The 22899-nt window shown below is 44.6% G+C and overlaps 1 protein-coding gene across 1 annotated transcript in view; it reads right to left on the bottom strand.

Annotated features, from left to right (window-relative positions):
- Positions 1 to 1559: 1559 nt before the first annotated feature.
- CTNNBIP1 (catenin beta interacting protein 1) overlaps positions 1560 to 22899 on the bottom strand; it is a 56892-nt gene continuing 35552 nt past the window's right edge. Inside the window, exons 4-5 of the mRNA XM_082274389.1 lie at positions 22625 to 22715; positions 1560 to 2352 (exon numbers count right to left, since the gene is read on the bottom strand). Of these exons, the coding sequence (XP_082130515.1) occupies positions 2294 to 2352; positions 22625 to 22715 (150 nt within the window). The 3' untranslated portion in view covers positions 1560 to 2293. The remainder of the gene's footprint in view (positions 2353 to 22624; positions 22716 to 22899) is intronic.

The raw sequence follows: 22899 nt of genomic DNA, 5'->3' as shown, positions 1-22899 counted from the left end.
CCTCCTCCATGCCCACTAAATAGCTAAACACAATGGGGGCGGGATATTACATGTAGATTAATGGAGGATTCTCCTCCCTCCTATTCTAAGACACAGGCTGGAGGGGCACGACACAGCCTGTGACTGGCAGAAATCTGCCTACACCATGGTATTTCCACAAAATAATAAGAGATTTGATTTCAAATATATATTTGTGTGACCGTTTAAAACAGTTAATTGATATTATTTACTTTTACTCTGTATTCCAAAGGCTGTTTTTTTATTTTTTATTTTTAGCATGTGACCAGCAGTAGAAGACCCTGCAGACAGGCTGGGAGAGAGCTGGGTCATGTGACAGCTGTATTTTGATTAGGAAAAAAGGTTGGTCTGGATGGACTGGTGTCTTTTCAGCCTCACAAACTATATACTTAGATGTTTTTGTTTTTTTAATAAAATAATTACAGTGCCATCATCCATATACAGAAATAGAAGGGACAATGTAAATTAAACAGTGGGTGTTTAGTATCACATTAAAAGATGTTTTTTTTTTTCCAGAATCATACTTACCTAGGTGGATTCTGCATCAGTCCCCTGCCAACTCCAAGACTGAGAATGGAGCGATCAAACACAGCCGATCGCTCGGTTCTCAGAGAAGACAGTCATCGCTGTCTGCTCTGCCCCCACGCCACTGCAGCGCTGGGCTGTGGCAGTGGCCAGGCTCTCTGAGAGGCTGAGCCGAGTGCCCGTCCAGACCTGTGGGCAGATCCCGCACTGCCACAATCTTGCCTGAGCCTTGACTGGCGCTGTGACATCAGCCAACAGCAGGCTTCAGCCCGCTGTCTGCTGAAAACAGGTCACAGGAGTGCACAATGAACTGCACACCTGTGATCCACAGGAGAAGTACACCCAAGCGAACTTTGGCTGTACTTCTACTTTAAGTCACATGAAAGTCACACTAGAAATCGCATGACAATGAGGTCGCAGCAGTGTGAACCGAACCGAAAAGCTTCAGTGTGCGTTCAGTTTACTCAACTGAAACAAAGCCATTGCTTCGCCCCAATGAAACTCTTTATCGACTTTTGTTTGCAGCAGAGTAATGGAGGTCTATCAAGACATCTGACCGATGCCTGTATTAAAAGGCCTTAACATACTACTCATTTATTGGCCAATTTGTGAACCGTCTCTAGGGCTAGCCTAATTTTAAACTTCTCAGTTTACAATGTTACACGCAACATTACCGAGGCACAAAATGCTTTGTGCCCCGATGCCTCCGTGGGGTACGATCATCCCCGATAAACCGTTACAGTAAGCTTTTGGTCCAAGTCACAAAAGAGGCTGCTCCACAAGCTTCAGGATATTTTTCCACTCCAAGGACAGGCTTGAGAACCACTTCTGTTAATGGCACAGAGAACGCAGAGGGGAAAAGAAAATATAAAAAAAAAAATTCTGGTCACACCAATACGAAAAACACAGTAAAGACAGCACTATGCATTCTTTCATCCATAGTCTCAGAGTCCCAAACGGTGCAATTTCGCGGCTGTCTCAGTGCCACGATTTCCTAGGGCTTCTTTAAAAAAAAAAAAAAAAAAAAACACATAAAAAAAAAAAAATTTAAAACGTTAAAACTCACATGCTTCAAAAAGAGTGATAACAAGGAGAGAAGTCTACGCTTTCCTCACACTTGTAATAAATACTGCAGAAAGCTCACTCACTTTTTTTTTTTTCAAGTCAGGAAAACAGTGTCGTAACAGCCAAAAGCGCCAATGTTAACAAAAAAAAAAAAATTACAAAACAAATCTAAAAGTCATTATGAAAATATGTGACGGTGAGCACAGAAGCCACAAGCAGCCATCCCATGGCCAAGTTACACTCTCTCCGGATTGTACACCACATTGAAAAACGGTATTAGTAGCAAGGTGTAGGAAAACATTGCTATCCAGGAACGGGAGCGTCAAAGTAAAAATAAAATGTTATTGAGGAAATAATAAATCATGGAGATAAAGGCTTCGGCAATATCGACCGAACCTCTGCTGAGAGGAGTTTGCTCTTGCGGTGGCAAGCCGTTCCGTTTCCCATGATGCCTCGGGCCTCTCCTGACGTTTGGTTGGTGGGAACAGACACTGGCGGTTAAAGATGAGAGTCTGTACAATGGAGAATACCAAGAAAAATATTTTAGGAAACTTGAAGAGGTCATAAAAACAAGGGGGGAGGGCAAAGAGCAATCCAGATTCATGGCAGCCTGCCCCAAAAGATTCAATGGTGTCTCTGGTTTGCCCATCTGTGCTCTTGGAAGAAAAATATGGCGGCTGTGTCGTTACTGCCTTCGGTCTTCTGCCTCTGATCTGGAGAATGCCATGACCACATCCTCAGCACCTGTAAGATGAAAGGAGGAAAAGGGATAAGTAGAGAAGACTCTAAAGGAATTCAAAATAATCTACATGTAATTTTTACACAATGAAGGAAGCCAACCTATAAGCTAAAACAGAGATGAGGATTCCAAATATCCATTACAGGCTGGAGATATCCTAGTAAGTTATTGATCTCTAAGGTTTACGTGTCTAAAGCTGAACTCCAGGCACTCCACTAAATACATAACTGAAATACATACAAGGGGGGCATAACTGAAATACATACAAGGGGGGTGTTTTACAGGAAAAAAAAAAAAAAGTACAGTGGGGAACTTTCCGTGGAGAAAATACTACGGGAGAATATTCATCACGGGGTGAGAAAATGCTACAGGGCAACATTGATCAAGGGGGTGAAAAATTACTAGGGGGAATATTCATCAGGAGGTGAAAAATATTCATTGAGAGGCGAGAAAGTACTATGGGGAACATTCAATGAGAGTTAAAGTACTACAGGGAACATTCATCAAGAGCTGAGAACATACTATGGGAAATATTCATTGAGAAGTTAAAGTGCTTCAGGGAACATTCATCAAGGGGTGAAAAAAAGTGCTATGAAGAATATTCAGTGCAAGGTGAAAAAGTACTACAGGAAACATTCATCGAGAACTAAAAGTTTTACTGGGATCATTCATGAAGGGGTGAGAAAATGCTATGGGGAACATTCATTGAGGGGTGAGAAAGTACTATGGGGAACAATAATTACAGGGTGAGAACATACTAAAGGGAATAATTCATCAAGGGGTGAAAGAGTACTACGGGAAACATTCATCAAGGGGTGAGAAAGTGCTATGGGGAACATTCATTGACGGGTGAAAGAGTACTACGGGAAACATTCATCAAGAGGTGAGAAAGTGCTATGAGGAAATCTTAACAAGAAGTTCTACAGGGAACATTCATCAAGGGGTGAAAAAGTACAATTGAGAATATTCATCTCGATGTGAAAAAGTACTACAGGAAAACATTTATCAAGAGTTGAGAATGTACTGTGGGGAACATTCATCAAGGGGTGAGAATGTACTATGGGGAACATTCATCGAGTGTTGAGAAAGTGCTATGGGGAACATTCATCGAGTGTTGAGAAAGTGCTATGGGGAACATTCATCGAGTGTTGAGAAAGTGCTATGGGGAACATTCATCGAGTGTTGAGAAAGTGCTATGGGGAACATTCATGAAAGAGTGAGACAGTATTACAGATAACATTCATCAAGGAGGGAGAAAGTACTACAGGGAACATTCATCAAGGAGGGAGAAAGTACTGCAGGGAACATTCATTAAGGAGGGAGAAAGTACTGCAGGGAACATTCATTAAGGAGGGAGAAAGTACTGCAGGGAACATTCATCAAGGAGGGAGAAAGTACTGCAGGGAACATTCATCAAGGAGGGAGAAAGTACTACAGGGAACATTCATTAAGGAGGGAGAAAGTACTGCAGGGAACATTCATCAAGGAGGGAGAAAGTACTACAGGGAACATTAATCAAGGAGGGAGAAAGTACTACAGGGAACATTCATCAAGGAGGGAGAAAGTACTACAGGGAACATTCATCAAGGAGGGAGAAAGTACTGCAGGGAACATTCATCAAGGAGGGAGAAAGTACTACAGGGAACATTAATCAAGGAGGGAGAAAGTACTACAGGGAACATTAATCAAGGAGGGAGAAAGTACTGCAGGGAACATTCATCAAGGAGGGAGAAAGTACTACAGGGAACATTCATCAAGGAGGGAGAAAGTACTACAGGGAACATTCATCAAGGAGGGAGAAAGTACTGCAGGGAACATTCATCAAGGAGGGAGAAAGTACTGCAGGGAACATTCATCAAAGAGTGAGAAAGTACTACAGGGAACATTCATCAAAGAGTGAGAAAGTACTGCAGGGAACATTCATCAAGGAGGGAGAAAGTACTGTAGGGAACATTCATCAAGGAGTGAGAAAGTACTGCAGGGAACATTCATCAAGGAGGGAGAAAGTACTTCAGGGAACATTCATCAAGAGGTGAAAATCATGTAGGAGTGAAAAAGTGCTATGGAGAATATTCATCAAGAGGTGAAAAAGTATGAGGAAATATTCTTTGAGGGGTGAGAAACTACTGTGGGAAATATTTGTCTACGGGGAACATTCATCAAAGGGTTAAAAAGTATTATAGGGAACATTCATGGAGAGGTGATAAAGGGAACAAACATTATGTGAGTTGGCATTTAATATAAGTTTCATTGTCCAACACTGAATTGCAACTCAATTCAAAAATCAAGTAAACATGGTCAAGAGTCAACATCCGCCAAACATTAAAATACACTGCTCAAAAAAATAAGGTACACTTTTTTAATCAGAGTATAGCATAAAGTCAATTAAACTCCTGAGATATTGATCTGGTCAGTTAAGTTGCAGAGGGAGTTGCTAATTAGTTTCAGCTGCTTTGGTGTTAATGAAATTAACAGGGGACTAGTTGAGCAACAATGAGACGACCTCCAAAAAACAGAATGGTTTTACAGGTGGAGGCCACTGAATTTTTTTCCCCCTACTCATGTTTTCTGACTGTTTTTCACTAGCTTTGCATTTGGCTAGGGTCACTGTCACTACTGGTAGCCTGAGGCGATACCTGGACCCTATAGAGGTTGCACAGGCATTCCAACTCCTCCAGGGTGGCGCATGATTACATGTCATTGCCAGAAGGTTTGCTGTGTCTCCCACCACAGTCTCAAGAGCATCCAGGAGATTCCAGGAGACAGGCAGTTACACTGGGAGAACTGTACAGGGCCAGAGAGGGGCCTTAACCCATCAGCAGGACCGATATCTGCTCCTTTGTGCAAGAAGGAACAGAATGAGCGCTGCCGGAGCCCTACAAAATGACTTCCAGCAGACCACTGGTGTGAACGTCTGACCAAACAATCAGAAACTGACTTCCCGAGGGTGGCCTGAGGGACCAACGTCCTCTAGTGGGCCCCGTGCTCATTGCCCCGCACTGTGGAGCTTGATTGGCATTTGTCATTGAATACCAAAGTTGGCAGGTCCGCCACTGGAGCCCTGTACTTTTCACAGGTAAGAGCAGGTTCACCCTGAGCACGTGACAGCCGTGAAACGGTCTGGAGAAGGTTATGCTGCCTGTAACATTGTTCAGCATGACCAGTGTGGTAGTGGGTCAGTGATGGTCTGGGGAGGCATATCCATGGAGGGATGCAAAGACCTCTACAGGCTAGACAATGGCACCCTGACTGCAATTAGGTATTGGGATGAATTCTTTGGACCCATGGTCAGACCCTACGCTGGTGCAGTGGGTCCTGGGATACCCCTGGTGCACGACAATGCCCAGCCTCATTTGGTGAGAGTATGCAGCCAGTTCCTGGAGGATAAAGAAATTGATACAACCGAATGCTCCCCGTGCTCCTGACCTAAATCCCATTGAACACCACTGGGCCATTATGTTTTCGTCCATCTGACACCATCAGGTTGCACCTCAGTCTGTTCAGGAGCTCAGTGATGCCCTGATCCAGATCTGGGGAGGAAATACCCAAGGACACCATCTGTCATCTTCAAAGGGGCATGCCCCGACGTTGTCAGGCATGCATACTAGCACGTGGGGGCCATACAAACAGAGTACCCTTTTGAGTTGCTGCAATGACATTTCAACAAAATGGACTAGCCTGCTGCATCATTTTTTCACGTTGATTTTTGGGGTGTCTTTGAATTCAGCCCTCCTTAGGTTGATCATTTTCATTTCCATTAAACAATGTGGCTTCCTTTCGACATTACCCAGTCCATATCAGTATAGATACCCAGCATGAGATTTTTCCCCATTGAGATCTGATACGTTTTCAAAGCGTTCCTTTAATTTTTTTTGAGCAGTGTACATAATTTGAATGACTGCCAGAGGAACGATTCAAGGGACCGACCGACTTTTCCAAGTTTCTGGCCTTCTGGGTTTTCTCAGATGCTACGGCCTCTAGTCTAGAGCTTACAGGAAACATCCCGTAGGCAGCAATTCTGTGACTGTAAAACACCTCAGTGGTCAGAGTAGAATGGCCAGACATGGAAGTGCATAACTGCTCGTTTAACAGCACTGCTATGCAGAAGGCATCTCCGAAAGCACAACATGGCTGTCTTTGTATAGGATGGGCTACAGCATGGGTAGACCATGCAACCAGTGGTGTATTTAGGTTTTGTGCTGCCCTAGGCCTGACTAAACTTGGGCACCCCTAATTTAAATACGACCCACCCCTTCCTATAAAGGCCACACCCTTTCCTGTCTATGACCTGCCCTGTCATCTGTAAACCACAGACCACAACTACAGTCTATCAGTGCCCATCAGTGCAGCCTCATCAGTTCAGCTTCATCAGTGCCCATCAGTGCTCATTGGTGCAGCCTCATTACTGCTCATCAGTACAGCCTCATCAGTGCAGCATATAAGTGCAGCCTCATCATTGGCCACCAGTGCAGCCTCTCAGTGCCCATTAGTGCAGCCCACTACTGCATCATATCAGTGCCCACCAGTGCAGCTTATCAGTACTGCCTCATCTGTGCAATATACTGTATCAGGGCAGCATATCAGTGCCCATCAGTGCCCATCAGTGCAGCTTATCAGTACTGCCTCATCAGTGGCCATCAGTGCAATATATCAGGGCAGCATGTCAGTGCAGCCCCATGAGCTTTTTTGCTGCACCCCTGCAAAGTGCTGCCCTAGGCCTGGGCCTTGTTGGCCTAGGCCAAGATACAGCACTGCATGCAACGTTCCCCTCCTGTCAACTAAGAGCAGTAAAGTGAAGCTGCAATGGGCATGGGATAACCCAACAAAGCCTCATATGCTTTGACTAATCTCAAGCTCTGTTATTAAAACACAGATGGTAGGATCAAAAGTTGGTTTTGCAGAAGGAATCCATGGATCCATCCAGTCCTCGGTTTTATCTTCCTTGCACTTTTTACTGTCTGCAGCAGAAACAGTTTTGGAATCCATGAATAATTTAAGTAGAAGCTAGCAGTCATTTTTTTTCCTTTTTGTGGTTGAGGAATAGGGTTAATCAAAGCTTACCATCAGAACTCAAACTGTGGCATAATATAATATGATCTGCAGAGAATCACGACGCACATGATGAACACAAACAACTATGTGGGCTCTGACTTATGAAGGCTGTAAAGGGATAGGCAGGTGCTGGGCTGTGCCAAGAAACATTTAATAATCCTACCCCCAATCACAATCCTACTGGGAAGCAGCATCCGTCACCGGCCGAGCGAGGAGACTGCACGCTCGTCACCATGGCAACTGGACGGATAAAGCTTTGAGGGCAGAGAAAGCTGCAGGTTGATGTTTGGATACCTAATGAGCACAGTACATCACAGAGCAGCAAGGAATCATTAGCCGCTCCGCGTAGCGACTTTCAGCAAAGCTGCCTGATTGCGGTGACACTCCGACCCCCACAAATACGTCACCGGCTTCAGGGTTTCTGATGAATAGGGTTTACATTTTTTAAGATCTAAAGAAATAAATATCAACACCGGTAAATGCTGAATGTATGGATATCCTTTAGGAAATTATTTTTTAGGGGGAGAGGAGGGACTTTGGGAAAAAACAAAGGCTGCACAGAAAACAAGTGTTACTTACAATCCTGCTGCTAATTGACCACAAGTCCCACCAGGCCTTGGCAGCTGGTAGCAAGAAAATGTAGCGGTGGATCGTGCTTGTGCAATTTGCAACCCACTGGCTTTTGAAGAAGTCGTGTCACTTATTTTTTTCTGAAATTGTCTCTATCCTTGGATGCTTAGTTACAAGATATTAACTGGATCTACAGATTTGTCTTCACATAGGAAGACCTCCTGCTAATTTTACATTTTATTCCCCATTATATGCTGGTTTTGAAATGCCTGGATTTGTGATGGATTCCCTGAAGACTCCATTCACACTGCTGCGACTTGTTAGGGCGACTTGTGAGGCGACTTGTGTGCCCTCAAGTTGCCCCAAGTCACTTGACATAACAAATGCAATGTTAATCAATGAGTGCCGTCTTAATATGCACTACTGAAGTCGCTCCGACTTCAGAAAAGGGTCCTGTACTACTTTGAGGCGACTTGTATCTGACTTGTCCCAATAGACTTCAATGGGAGTCGCCTCCAAGTCGGATCCTTATCTTATTTGAAGCGACTTGTGATCCGACTTTCCATGAAATGGTCCAAAACCAGAAAAAAAGATCATTTGTCTTAGAATTTTTAGTAGCGCAGGGAGGGGTTCCGCTCCTTTCACACCTGGGCGTTTTTGTTGCAGGCATTTATTGGGCGTCTTTGGAGGCAGGCATGACATCTGAACTTCTGTATAGGGATACACATACATACATACATACTATATACATACATATACACACACACACACACACACACACACATTATTATATATACACATATACATATTATATATATATATATATATATATACATACATACATACATACACATACACACATATACATACATACATACACACACACGTGAAAGGAGCGGAACCCCATCCCTGCGCTACTGAAATAATTGCAGTAGCGCAAGGATGGGGTTCCGCTCCTTTCACACCAATATGTGTGTATATATGTGTGTGTGTGTGTGTGTATATATACCCCTATACAGAAGTTCAGATGTCATGCCTGCCTCCAAAGACGCCCAAAAAATGCCCAATAAACGCCTGAAACAAAAACGCCCAGGTGTGAAAGGAGCGGAGCCCCATCCCTGTGCTACTAAAAATTCAAAGAAAAATTAACTTTTTTTTCTGGTTCTGGACATGCTACAGAGCTGAAACTTCACAGGTACAATTTTAGACCCCCCAGACACTAAATCCAAAGAAATCTCTTTTTTTTTTTTTAATAATTTTTTCAATAATTGTCTGTCTATCAAAAACGACAATTTTTAAGAACTTTTTTTGGTGGGCAATGAGGAAAAGGGTAAAAAAAAAAAAAAAAAAAAACAACAGAAAAGGGGAATTAGGTCACAACACATCATATTCTGATTGGCCAAATACAAAGTCGTACATAGTAGTCTATCATACAAGCCGTTTAAATCAAAGTCGCGCTAACAAGTCGCCCCTTATGAGGCGACTTTCTGGTCGCGGTAGTGTGAACCGGCTCTTAGAGTAATGCTTGTTCCTTGAAGAAAAAAAGTCATCCCCCTTCCATTTTTATTGCTAGACATGAACAGCCGTAGCCAAAGGTTTTAAGAATGACACAAATAATAATTTCCACAAAGTCTGCTACCTCAGTTTTTAGGATGGCAATTTGCATACACTCCAGAATGGTATGAAGAGTGAGCAGATGAATTGCAATTAATTGCAAAGTCCCTCTTTGCCATTAAAATGAACTTAAGTGCCCCAAACAAATCAAAAACACAACAACATTTCCACTGCATTTTAGCCCTGAGGACCAGCTGACATATCAGTGATTCTCTCATTAACACAGGTATCAGTGTTGACAAGGACAAGGCTGGAAATCACTAATGCTGAGTAAAGCTGGATACACACTATTCAACCTTTGTGGTTCGATTTCCTTCAGATTTACCTTTTCTATGTAGTGCAAGGGGGCCTGCCAGATTGCATACCAATTGAAAGTGTTTAGGTTTGACCTCATATTATATGGTTTTGGTAAGTCTAAAAGGAAAAAGTCTTAAGAAAATCTTATAGTGTGTATGGCCCATTAGAAAACAGACTTGAAGCTTTAAAAAAAAAAAAAAAAAAAAAAGGAGGGTGGTGCTTGAAATCATTGTTCTTTCTCTGTTACCCATGGTTACCTGCAAGAAAATACATGCAGTCATCATTGCTTTGCACAAAAAAGGGGTTCACAGGCAGTGGCGGCCCGTGCATAGGGGGCGCCAGGGCGCCGCCCCCTTAAAAAAAAGAAAAAAAAAAAAAAAAAGACAAAAAAAAAAACAATAAAGTTATATAAAAAAAACGGTTCGCCGGCCTATGTGGTGGCTAAAGGGGGGGGGGGGGGTGGGGTTTACGACCCAGAAAGGCGCCAAGCTCGCCCAGGAAAGAGCGCTTGGCCACCCCCACCTTCGTGATATCCTGGCTGTGATTGGTCCAGTCTCCAGCCTGGACCAATCATCATCCAGGACATCCGATCGCTGACGTCGCAATGGTGCGTGCGTCAGTCACTCACCGTCACCGCCGCTCACCTTCCCGCCGCAGAAGAGGACGAGGGAGAAGCCGCTCACCTGCCCGCCGCCGCAGAACAGGACGAAGGATCGAGGAGGGGAGAAGCCGCCGCCGCCGATAGCCGAGCCGCCGCCAGGTAAGTGCATTGGGTTGAAGGGAGCACGCACGCTGGTCTATGCATTGATTGGGGGACAATGCTGTGGGCACTCTGCAATCATTGGGGGGACAATGCTGTGGGCACTCTGCAATCATTGGGGGGACAATGCTGTGGGCACTCTGCAATCATTGGGGGGACAATGCTGTGGGCACTCTGCAATCATTGGGGGGACAATGCTGTGGGCACTCTGCAATCATTGGGGACAATGCTGTGGCGCTCTGCATTGAAAGGGGCTCGCGCGCTGAACTCTGCATTGATGGGGGCACGGAACAGTGTTCATTGCATTGAAGGGGGCACAGCACAGTTGCATTGAAGGGGGCATGCACGCTGAACTCTGCATTGTGGGGGCACAGCACAGTATTCATTGCATTGAAGGGGACACAGCACAGTTGCATTGAAGGGGGCATGCACGCTGAACTCTGCATTGTGGGGGCACAGCACAGTATTCATTGCATTGAAGGGGACACAGCACAGTTGCATTGAAGGGGGCATGCACGCTGAACTCTGCATTGTGGGGGCACAGCACAGTGTTTATTGCATTGAAGGGGGCATAGCACAATATTCATTGCATTGAAGGGGGCACAGCACAATATTCATTGCATTGAAGGGGGCACGCACGCTGGTCTCTGCATTGAAAGGGGGCACGCACGCTGGTCTCTGCATTGAAAGGGGGCATATACCATCTCCTGTACCATGACCTGTGCCATGCCTATACAATCACATGTGCCATGCCTGTACCATGACTTCAAAGTCACGCAATTTTTTTACTGCGTTTGACGCGAAGCAATACCCATTACATTTTTCTTTTTGCGCCCCCCCCCCCCCCAAAATTTTGAGCACCAGCCGCCACTGTTCACAGGCAAGGATATTGCTGCGACTAAGATTGCACCTGAATCAACCATTAATATAAGATCATCAAGAACTTGAAAGAGGGAGGTTCAAATGTTGTGAAGGCAGCTGCAGGGCACCCATGAAAGTCCAGCAAGCACCAGGACCGTCTCCCTAGGGCGTATTGAGCTGTAGGATCGGGGCACCACCAGTGCAGAGCTTGCTCAGGAAAGGCAGCAAGCAGGTGTGAGTACATTGATACGCACAGTGAGGAGAAGACTTTTGGAGGATGGCCTGGGGATTAGAGGGTTTCACCCAGCCAGGTTCCAGGGAAGAAAAAAAAAAAAATCATCAACCGGACGGATAAAAAACAAAAAAAAGCAAACCCTGCCACAGTCATTTTGGATGGAGCTGCCCTTCAAGACGTAACAGATGTGTGAATGCCAATTAGCACCTCATGCGTTACAGAATGCACAAAAATGCGTAGACCGATCAGTGACAATTCTTCTCCTACACGTGAAAAGCCGCCTACATGCATGCTGTCATCTACTCCGCATTCAGGGTCTGCTTTTTCTTCTTTAAACAAAGATTCCCCCCCCCCCCCCATCAGGGATATTTTTATCATCCCCAGCTAAAGCAAGCTGTTACAGATTGGTAAACTGCGAAGGTCTATGGCAGGGATGCAGCAAGATGTCTGGCAGTGGCTCCTGAGGTCGGTGGGGTTCAGTTATAGTGAATAGCACACAGGTTTGTATCCCTTTATAGAAACTGGATTCTATCAGACATTCGCCTAGCGCAAATCGGAAAATAGGAGCAGTCATCTGATTGGTCACTACAGACAACTGGACCATGGGATTTTCTTTGCACCAGGTTTTATGGTCAGAAAAAGCTCATGGAAATCACACTGTACATGTATGGGGGCGTTTGTGTGTTTTAAAACTAAACTCCGGCTTTTTCTTTGACAGTTGTACCAGCTCCTCTCCTGCACTGAAGTTGCTTACTCTGATTTCACTGCACACTGCGAGCATTGCAGTGTGCATTAGAAATTGTAGCAGATCAGATAGAGCCCACCTCATTTCCTGGCTGAAGGACACCATCTAGCTCATGCTGAACCTTTGTGGTTGAAAGAATTGAAGTCCAGTAAAGCAAAGGGGTGGGTCAGGTTGGGGGCTTAACCTGTGGCCCTCCAGCTGTTGCAGAACTACAAGTCCCATCATGCCTTTGGGAGTCATGCTTGTAACTGTCAGCAGCTTGCAATACCTCATGGGACTTTTAGTTCTTCAACAGCTGGAGGGCCACAGGTTGAGCCCCCATGAGCTAGCTCTTTCTTCCCCAACCTGACCCACCCCTTTACTTTACTGGACTTCAGTCCTTTCAACCACAAAGGTTCAGCATTACATTGTGGGTGTTACCGAGAGCAGTCTGCATGCAAATAAATTCTACCTAGAAGACTCACTCTTTCAGGACTTGATGACTTTGCTTTGAATTTAGGAGCCAGCTAAATAACTTAGGAGCCAGTTTTTTTTAACCTCTAGCCTATTGAGCACTTTCACCCCCTTCCTTACCAGGTCAATTTTCAGCTTTCAGCGCTGTCACACTTTGAATGACAATTGCGCAATGCAATGCTGTACCCATATGACATTTGCATCATTTGTTTCACACATATAGAGCTTTCTTTTGCTAGCATTTAATTGCCACTGGGTTTAAACAAACAAAAAAAAAAACGACCAAAGATTTTGAAAAAAAAAAAAAAAAACCCTCTATTTCGGTTTTAAAATTTTGCAAATTAACTAACTTTTCTTTTTCACTGATGTGCACTGAGACTGCACTGAAGAGATGGCCCCAATGAGACGGCACCATTGAGGCTGCACTGAAGAGACGGCACCATTGAGGCTGCACTGAAGAGACGGCACCATTGAGGCTGCACTGAAGAGACGGCACCATTGAGGCTGCACTGAAGAGACGGCACCATTGAGGCTGCACTGAAGAGACGGCACCATTGAGGCTGCACTGAAGAGACGGCACCATTGAGGCTGCACTGAAGAGACGGCACCAATGAGGCTGCACTGAAGAGACGGCACCAATGAGGCTGCACTGAAGAGACGGCACCAATGAGGCTGCACTGAAGAGACGGCACCAATGAGGCTGCACTGAAGAGACGGCACCAATGAGGCTGCACTGAAGAGACGGCACCAATGAGGCTGCACTGAAGAGACGGCACCAATGAGGCTGCACTGAAGAGACGGCACCAATGAGGCTGCACTGAAGAGACGGCACCAATGAGGCTGCACTGAAGAGACGGCACCAATGAGGCTGCACTGAAGAGACGGCACCAATGAGGCTGCACTGAAGAGACGGCACCAATGAGGCTGCACTGAAGAGACGGCACCAATGAGGCTGCACTGAAGAGACGGCACCAATGAGGCTGCACTGAAGAGACGGCACCAATGAGGCTGCACTGAAGAGACGGCACCAATGAGGCTGCACTGAAGAGACGGCACCAATGAGGCTGCACTGAAGAGACGGCACCAATGAGACTGCACTGAAGAGACGGCACCAATGAGACTGCACTGAAGAGACGGCACCAATGAGACCGCACTGAAGAGATTGCACGGATGAGGATCAGAGCACAACCGATGCATGCCCTCCCAGAACTGGATGACCGCGATGTAGCCTCACAGCCCTGTGTCTCCTGTGAGACCAGGAAGAGAAGGAGGGGTACTTAAGCCAGGACAGTGCTGGGGCGGTGAGGGGAGTCAGGTATGCACCCCATAATGACAATGTGAAAGAAGTTTGTTTGAAATCATTACAAAATTTATAAAAAAAAAAAAAAATCACATGTAGATAAGTATTCACAGCCTTTGCCATGACACTCAAAGCTTGAGCTCAGGTACATCCTGTTTCCACTAATCATCCTTGAGATGTTTCTACAACTTGATTGGAGTCCACCTGTGGTAAATTTGGTTGACTGGACATGATTTGGAAAGGCGCACACCTGTCTTTATAAGGTCCCATGGTTAACCGTGCATGTCAGAGCACAAACCAAGCCATGAAGCCCCGAAAAATTGGCTGTAGACCTCCGAGATAGGATTGTATGGAGGCACAGATCTAGGGAGTTGGAACAGAAACATTTCTGCAGCATTGAAGGTCCCAATGAGCCCAGTGACCTCCATCATCTGTAAATAGAAGAAGTTTGGAACCACCAGAACTCTTCCTAGAGCAGGCTGTCTGGGCAAACTGAGCGATCGGGGGAGAAGGGCCCTAGTCAGGGAGGGGACCAAGAACCCAATGGTCACTCTGACAGAACTCCAGCGTTTCTCTGCGGAGAGAGGAGAACCTTCAAGAAGAACAACTATCTCTGCAGCACTCCACCAATCAGGCCTGTATGGTAGAGTGGCTGGACGGAAGCCACTCCTTAGTAAAAGGCACATGGCAGCCTGCCTGGAGTTTGCCAAAAGGCACTTGAAGGACTCTCAGACCATGAGAAAAAAAATTCTCTGGTCTGATAAAACAAAGATGGAACTCTTTGGCTTGAATGGCAAGTGTTATGTCTGGAGGAAACCAGGCACCGCTCATCACTTGGCCAATACTATCCCTACAGTAAAGCATGGTGGTGGCAGCATCATGCTGTGGAGATATTTTTCAGTGGCAGGAACTGGGAGACTAGTCAGGATCGAGGGAAAGATGAACGCAGCAATGTACAGGAGGCATCCTTGTTGAAAACCTCCAGAGCGCTCTGGACCTCAGACTGGGGTGAAGGTTCATCTTCCAACAGGACAACGACCCTAACAACACTGCCAAGACAACAAAGGAGTGGGTACGGGACACCTCTGTGAATGTCCTTGAGTGGCCCAGCCAGAGCCCAGACTTGAAACTGATTGAACATCTCTGGAGAGATCTGAAAATGGCTGTGCACCGACACTCCCCATCCAACCTGATGGAGCTCGAGAGGTCCTGCAAAGAAGAATGGAAGAAACTGCCCACAAATGGGTGTGCAAAGCTTGTAGCATCATACTCAAAAAGACTTAAGGCTGTATTTGGTGCCAAAGGTGCTTCAACAAAGTATTGAACAAAGGCTGTGAATACTTACGTACCTGGCATTTTTTTTGGTTTATTTTTAATACATTTTCAAAGTTTTAAAACAAACTTCTTTCATGTTGTCATTATTGGGTATGGTTTGTCACATTTTAAGGAAAATAATGAATTTATTCCATTTTGGAATAAGGCTGTAACATAAAATGTGGAAAAAAGTGCTGTGAATACTTTCAGGATGCACTGTACATCTTAAGGCCACAATACGATATTTTACTACCACCCATTAAAATAAAAATAATAAAAAAAGACCATTTAATTCAGAAGAGCAGAACAGCCTAATACCAATAAATATATATATCATAATATGGAGAACCTTGAGAGTAAGGATTGCTCCAATGAAACTGCATGCTGTTCTGATATATGATCAGCTGAGATGAAAAGAGCAATAGGCGGAAATCATTTTTTGTTCTCCCCAGTGAAGACTGGATTAGCAGTGCCAAGCACAGTCACAGGTAACTAGAAGAAATGCATGCTGGGAATTCATACAGACATCCAGAAAGCGGAGACTGCATATGACAGCTGGCCATGTTCCCTGTCTGAGCCGGTTGTGTAAGGTGCCGATTCTTGTTAATCACCTCGTGTCTTTACGGAAAGAGCACTGCCTGCTTAATTGCGCGGTTTTAATTAAAATCTCCACAGCAGCTTTCACAAATGCAGTCATGTGGATCATAGACGTCCGCACTGCAATCCAGGCTTCTTCACTTTTATATTCAATAATGGAAAAGGTTCTGGTAGATCATAGACTTAATAATAGCATGCAATGACAAGGAGAGAGAGAGAGAGAGAGAGAGAGAGAGAGAGAGAGAGAGAGAGAGAGAGAGAGAGAGAGAGAGAGAGAGAGGAGGGAGAGGGGGGCCAAGAGAGAGGAAGAGGAGGGAGGGCGAGGAGGATTGAGAGAGCAGCGGGCACCATTCCCTCCCGCGGCTATCAATCACAGAGATAGAGGAGGCGGGGCTGAGCCATGACTGTGAATGGACACACGGAGCCTCAGCTCGGGTACCCATAGCAAGGTAAGTATAACAAGTGTAAGGTAAGTATAACAAGTGTTTTTTTTTTTAAACAGCCTTTATTATTAATTTAAAGCGTAACTCCACTTTTGTTGAGAAAAAAAACATTCCCCTCTGGGTGATCTCTGGACATTGCAGGGATTTTACCAAACTTTGTTGCAGATTCCTACCTTTTGTTATTCTGAAGAAATCATTGTTTGTTCCTCTGTGCTGAGTGGGTCTAATGGGAGTGGTTTCATAATTATCTATCAGCTGTGGCAGCTGCAGGGCTCTAATGAGTTAATCTGCTGGGCCTGCATCCCTTTAGACGTGTTCCTATTGAGAATAGCTCAATAAAAAATATGATTTTTGTAAGATCTTACCGTAAAACCTTTTTCTCTGATGTCCATGGACAGACGCAGCCTCATCTTCATGAGCTGTGTGGGCTATGCTGCCACCTGCAGGAGTAGTCTAGGCAGTACGTTAGTACAAAGTTTTAGCATATACCCGCCCATGGGGCTGTCCCTCCAGACATAACCCCCACTGCAACAGCCCAGCACATCAGTTTAGTTGCAAGCAGTGAAGACAAAAAAAAAAAAAACACCCCCAATTCAGAGGGGCGGGTGCTGCGTCTGTCAATGGACATCAGAGAAAAAGATTTTACTGTAAGACGTTACAAAAATCTTATTTTCTCTATCGTCCATTGACAGACGTAGCCTCATCTCCATGAGCTGAGTGGGACGTCCCAAAGCAGTATAGGCATGAGGGGTGGGAAAAAACACAACCAGAAAGTAACGTAAACTCCAAAGGCTAAACCTAGCCCACCGGGCAACATGGAGCTCAACCAAAACAACATGAGCTTACCGAGGTAAAAAGACCCCTAAGAGAATAAGAGAAACAAAAAAAAAAAAACAAACAAACATTCTCTCATGAAACAGCAGCCTACAAAACCTTGCGGCCAAAAGAGGCATCCGAAGAAGCCAACAAGCCTTGTAAAGTTTGGTAAAGGTGTGCACAGAGGACCAAATTGCTGCTTTACAAACTTGTACAACACAGAGGCCTGATGGCGAAAAGCCCAAGAGGCACTCATCGCTGTAGTAGAATACGCCTCCACAGGGAAAGGAGGAACCTGACCCTTAAGTGAATAGGCCTGAACATCCGTCTGCGTGATCCATCTGGATATAGTCGCAGCAGATGCAGCCAAACCTTTGCGAGGACCGGAAGAACAAAGAGTCCGACTTCCTGATGGACTCAGTAACCATCAGATAAACTCTCATCGCCCAAACCAGAGAGTGCAAGGCAATCTCTTTGGGATGTTAAGGCTTAGGACATAAGGAAGGCAACACAATGTCCTCATTAAGATGAAAATCTGACACCACCTTAGGGAGAAAAGACGGATTAGGTCGGAGGACCACTTTATCCCTATGAACCACCAAATAAGGCGAACGACAGGACAACGCTGCCAACTCAGAGATTCTACGAGCAGAAGGGATAGCCACTAGGAAGGCAACCTTCCGCGACAAAGAAAGCAGAGAAATCTCCCCAATATTCTCAAAAGGAGGCATTTAACCACTTTAAGACCGGAAGATTTTCCCCCCTAATGACCAGGCCCTATTTTGCGATTCGGCACTGCGTTACTTTAACGGACAACTGCGCGGTCGTGCGCCGCTGTACCCAAATAAAATTGATGTCCTTTTTTTTCCACAAATAGAGCTTACTTTTGGTGGTATTTGATCACCTGTGCGATTTTTTTTTCAAACAAACAAAAGAGCGACAATATTGAAAAAAATAAAAATAATAAAATATTTTTCACTTTTTGCTATAGGACATTCCTAAAAAAAAAAAAAAAAAAAAAAAAAAATAAAAATCTAATTTTTTTTAACATTTTAGACCAATTTGTTTTCTGCTACATATTTTGGGGGAAAAAAAAAAAAAAAAAAAAAAAAAAAAAAAAAAAAATCGCAATAAGCGTATTTTGATTTGTTTGCGCAAAAGTTATTGCGTTTACAAACTACAGGAAAGATTTATGTCATTTCATTGTTTTTTTTACTAGTAATGGCGGCGATCTGCGATTTTTTTGCAGGACTGCGACATTGCAGCGGAGAGATTGGACCCCTAACTGACATTTTTGACACTTTTGGGGGGACCAGTGACATTACTACAGTAATCAGTACTAAAAATATGCACTGTTCCTGTAATAATGCCATTGGAAGGGAAGGGGTTAATACTATTGGTGATCAAGGGGTTAAATGTGACCCTAGGGGAGTGATTCTAACTGTGGGGGGGGTTGGGCTTTTTAAATGAGAATAATAATAGAGACATGCGATAGAGACATGCGATCCTATATAGCAGGATCACATGGTCTCTATGATCATTGCAGGGAGAAGGACAGATGGCTGTGTTTCAGCCGTCCGTCCTCTCTCAGCGAGGGGAGATCGGGGGTGTCAGGCGGCAATCGAGCCGCCCGACACCCACACTGGCTTCCCCCGCTGACAACTGGGGGCGGGAGCGTGCCGCCGGCAACTCACATTTGCCCCTAGTGGCCTCCCAGGCAGATGACGCCCATTTACGTGATTGTGCCTGGGAGAGCCACACTGCAGACGTAAATAGGCCGTGCAGCGATGGCAAGTGGTTAAAGAACAGACAAAACCAGCTAGCAAGTGAATAAAGAGAAATAAAAGAAAATATTCTGAAAAGAATAAAAAAAACGGCTCAGGTCAATCAATAGAAATCTGTTAAAAGAAAAACGGATATCTTAAAGTCATTGCTCATCTCTGAAAATGAAGGATCTTGCCTTCTAAATCCCGTACAGAAATGTAACACTTGCAACCTTTTAACAGACATTTTTTTTCCTTCACCCAGAAAAAGAACCACAGCAGCCCGAATATTTCACGTGGCTGAATAACTTCACCTGGACTGAACATTAACATTCAAGCAGAGACATATTATATCCAGCTGCAGAAACTTGCATATGTTGTGTCAGCACAAAGTCAAGAACAGCCCTGCAGCAACCGGGTAACATTCTATACATAGGATCCAGGGGAGTGCATCGGGGACACCTAGTGGTCATTGCATCAATGTGCAGGACACAACTGGGAAGGAGACAGTAATCAATGCAAAGGATATGTGACCACTGGCTAGCTCACAAACTACATGCAAATTCCAATGTTGATCATCACTGTGAATCGGAGAACAGACTTGGAACTAGCAGCAGCTTCAGGGACAGGTGATAGCTTTTAGCAGATATTTGGCTTAATAACAGATTATTTTTTAAAAACAAATGAAAGTGGGAACAAGATAACAGCCATGTGATGTTCAGTACACTATACACTGTGTGCTTATGGTAATAGCTGCTGTGTCTGCCCACAAAGTCAGCAAACAAGCTTCAGTAAGTACCTCTGATGTCCTCCAGGTGTCACTATGTATCTTGATAAGAACTACAATACAAGCAGCAAAGCTGTAACCACATCGCCACCTAGTGAATAAATATCATAACTGAATACAGAAGGTTTGCCACTTCCTTCTTCCTACTCTGACATTTATATATATTATATATATATATATATACACATACATTTCTTCAATGTTGTCACATGAAAAGATGGAATAAAATATTTACAAAAATGTGAGGGGTGTACTCTTGTGAGATACTGTGTGTGAGAGACTGTGTGTGTGTGTGTGTGTGTGTGTGTGTGTAATATATATACACACACATATACATATATATATATATATATATATATATATATATATATATATATATATATATATATACATACATACATACATACATACATACATACATACACACACATACACAGACACACACACATACACAGTATCTCACAAGAGTACACCCCTCACATTTTTGTAAATATTTTATTCCATCTTTTTGAGCCCATTCACACTAGCACGACTTGTGAGGCGACTTGTGTCGCCCCAGGTCGCTTGACATAACAAAAGCCATGTTAATCAATCAGTGCTGTCTTAATTGGCACTACTGAAGTCGCTCCGACTTCAGAAAAGGGTCCTGTACTACTTTGAGGCGACCTGTGATCTGACTGTCCCATATACTTCAATGGGAGTTGCCTCCTTATCTTAATTGAAGCGACTTGTTATCAGACTTTCCAGGAAGAAGAAAGAGATTAGCCAGGCATTCCCCACAGACAAAGTCGCCTGTCTCTTCAAAGTAGTGCACAAGTCTCCAAACAAGTCTCCAAACAAGTCTCCAAACAAGTCTCCAAACAAGTCTCCAAACAAGTCTCCAAACAAGTCTCCAAACAAGTCTCCAAACAAGTCTCCAAACAAGTCTCCAAACAAGTCACGGGGTGACTTTCTGGTCGTGGTAGTGTGAGCCAGCTCTTAGGCTCGGTTTCCACTAGTGCGACTTGCGGTGCGACTTGACACATGTCAAGTCGCACAGCAAGTCAAAACCCATTGTTTTCAATGGGGCACGTTTCCACTGCCGCGGCTTCAGTTGCCGCGACCTCAAAAGTAAATCGTGTACTACTTTTGAGCGAGACTTCCCTCTATATATGAGGGACAAGTCTAACTGAAGCCGCGGTTTACTTTTGCTACGAAGTCGTGCTAGAAGTAGCACGACTTCGTAGCCGCACTAGTGGAAACCTAGCCTTAATGTGACAACACTGAAGAAATGACACTTTGCTACAATGTAAAGTAGTGAGTGTACAGCTTGTATAAGAGTGTAAATTTGCTGACCCCTCATAACAACTGAACACACAGCCATTAATGTTTAAACCGCTGGCAACAAAAGTGAGTACACCCCTAATTCAAAATCTCCAAACTGGGCCCAAAGTGTCAATATTTTGTGTGGCCACCATTATTTTCCAGCACTGCCTTAACCCTCTTGGGCATGGAGTTCACCAGAGCTTCACAGGTTGCTACTGGAGTCCTCTTCCACTCCTCCATGAGGACATCACGGAGCTGGTGGATGTTGGAGACCTTTTTTTTTTTTTTTTTTTTCCTATTTATTTTTTCTTCTTTATTACAGGTTTAAAAAAAATAAAAATAAAAAATCCGATCACTTTTATTGCGGTCACATGCAATGTAAACATCCCTTGTGACACCAATATGCAGTGACAGGTACTCTTTATGGAGGCATCGTGCTGGCTGGGTGCTCGGGGCTCCCGGTGGGACGGGAGCCCCGAGCAAAGTCACGGAAGGCGGTGTACCCTCCCGCTCACCCGGGTAACGATCGAGCAGCTCCCGAGCCGCATTGGTCGTTACCGACGGAAAGCCGACCGTTGGCTCTAAACCACGGTACCGGGATGGTGTCTCTAGCTAGAGGCATCATCCCGGTATAACACCGCAAAGTTTGCCGACGTAGGACTACGTCACTTTGCGGTAAGTGGTTAAAGTTCATGTGTGTGTGTGTAAAGGCAGGCGTCCCAATACTTTTGATAATATAGTGCAGTGTTTTTCAACCTTTTTTCAGTCTAGGCACCCTTAAAAAATGGACAGTCTCGAAGCGCCCCATTCTAAAAAACTTAAAAATAATTCCAATAGTCTTCCATTAAGCAGCAACATCCACACACGAGAGGTGATTTATTCTTCCAAAGCAAACACACGTTTGAAAACTGGTACTGACTAGTATTCCAATGTTTCTCTTCTCCCTCAGTATTTCTCCATCACTCAGCTAATGTGCCCCCCACGCTGATGGCGAGGGTCAAACAAGGATGTTATGCAGACATTTTGCCAAGGCACTCCTGAAGAAACCTCAAGGCACACGGTTTGAAAAAGGCCGATATAGTGTATGTTTATTTCCTAGGATCATCATCTCCACCTAGTGGCCATAATGCAATTTCCTGAAATACCCAAATCTGGAAAAAAGTGACTTATGACCACTAGATGGAGCTGTCATTAATAGGAAAGAAAAATATTAGACACAAATTATTTGCAACAGCTGTGCAAGTGCTAAAGGTGTTCACACATTTATTTTACACAAACCCCTTGGGGTGCCAACATGACTCCACTTGTAGCCGAGTACATAAGAGAACAGCCTGGTGAAGGGGAATTCCATAATTGCACACTTACCCTGATCAATGGAGTGCTGGGGCAGCTGGCTGAGCTGGCTAGTGACCACTCCAGCATACGATCGCAGGAATGCTTCCTCACTAGGGGTGAGCTATGGGGGAGAGAAGAGACAAAACAAGTTCAAGCTCCCAGCATGCTTTGCAATCTTCCACCAGTGTGCTGCTCTGCCAGCTGCAGCAGTAGGAGAAGTGCCCCCCTACATTGGTGGCCATTGATGAGGTGCCCCCCTACATTGGTCGTCAGCGATGAGGTGCCCCCCTACATTGGTCGTCAGC

This window comes from Pelophylax lessonae (genome assembly GCF_965119305.1).
Source record: "Pelophylax lessonae genome assembly, chromosome: 12".
Taxonomy (NCBI): Eukaryota; Metazoa; Chordata; class Amphibia; order Anura; family Ranidae; genus Pelophylax; species Pelophylax lessonae.
The sequence above is the reverse complement of the archived record's forward strand: the minus strand, read 5'-3'. Positions and strand labels throughout refer to the sequence as shown.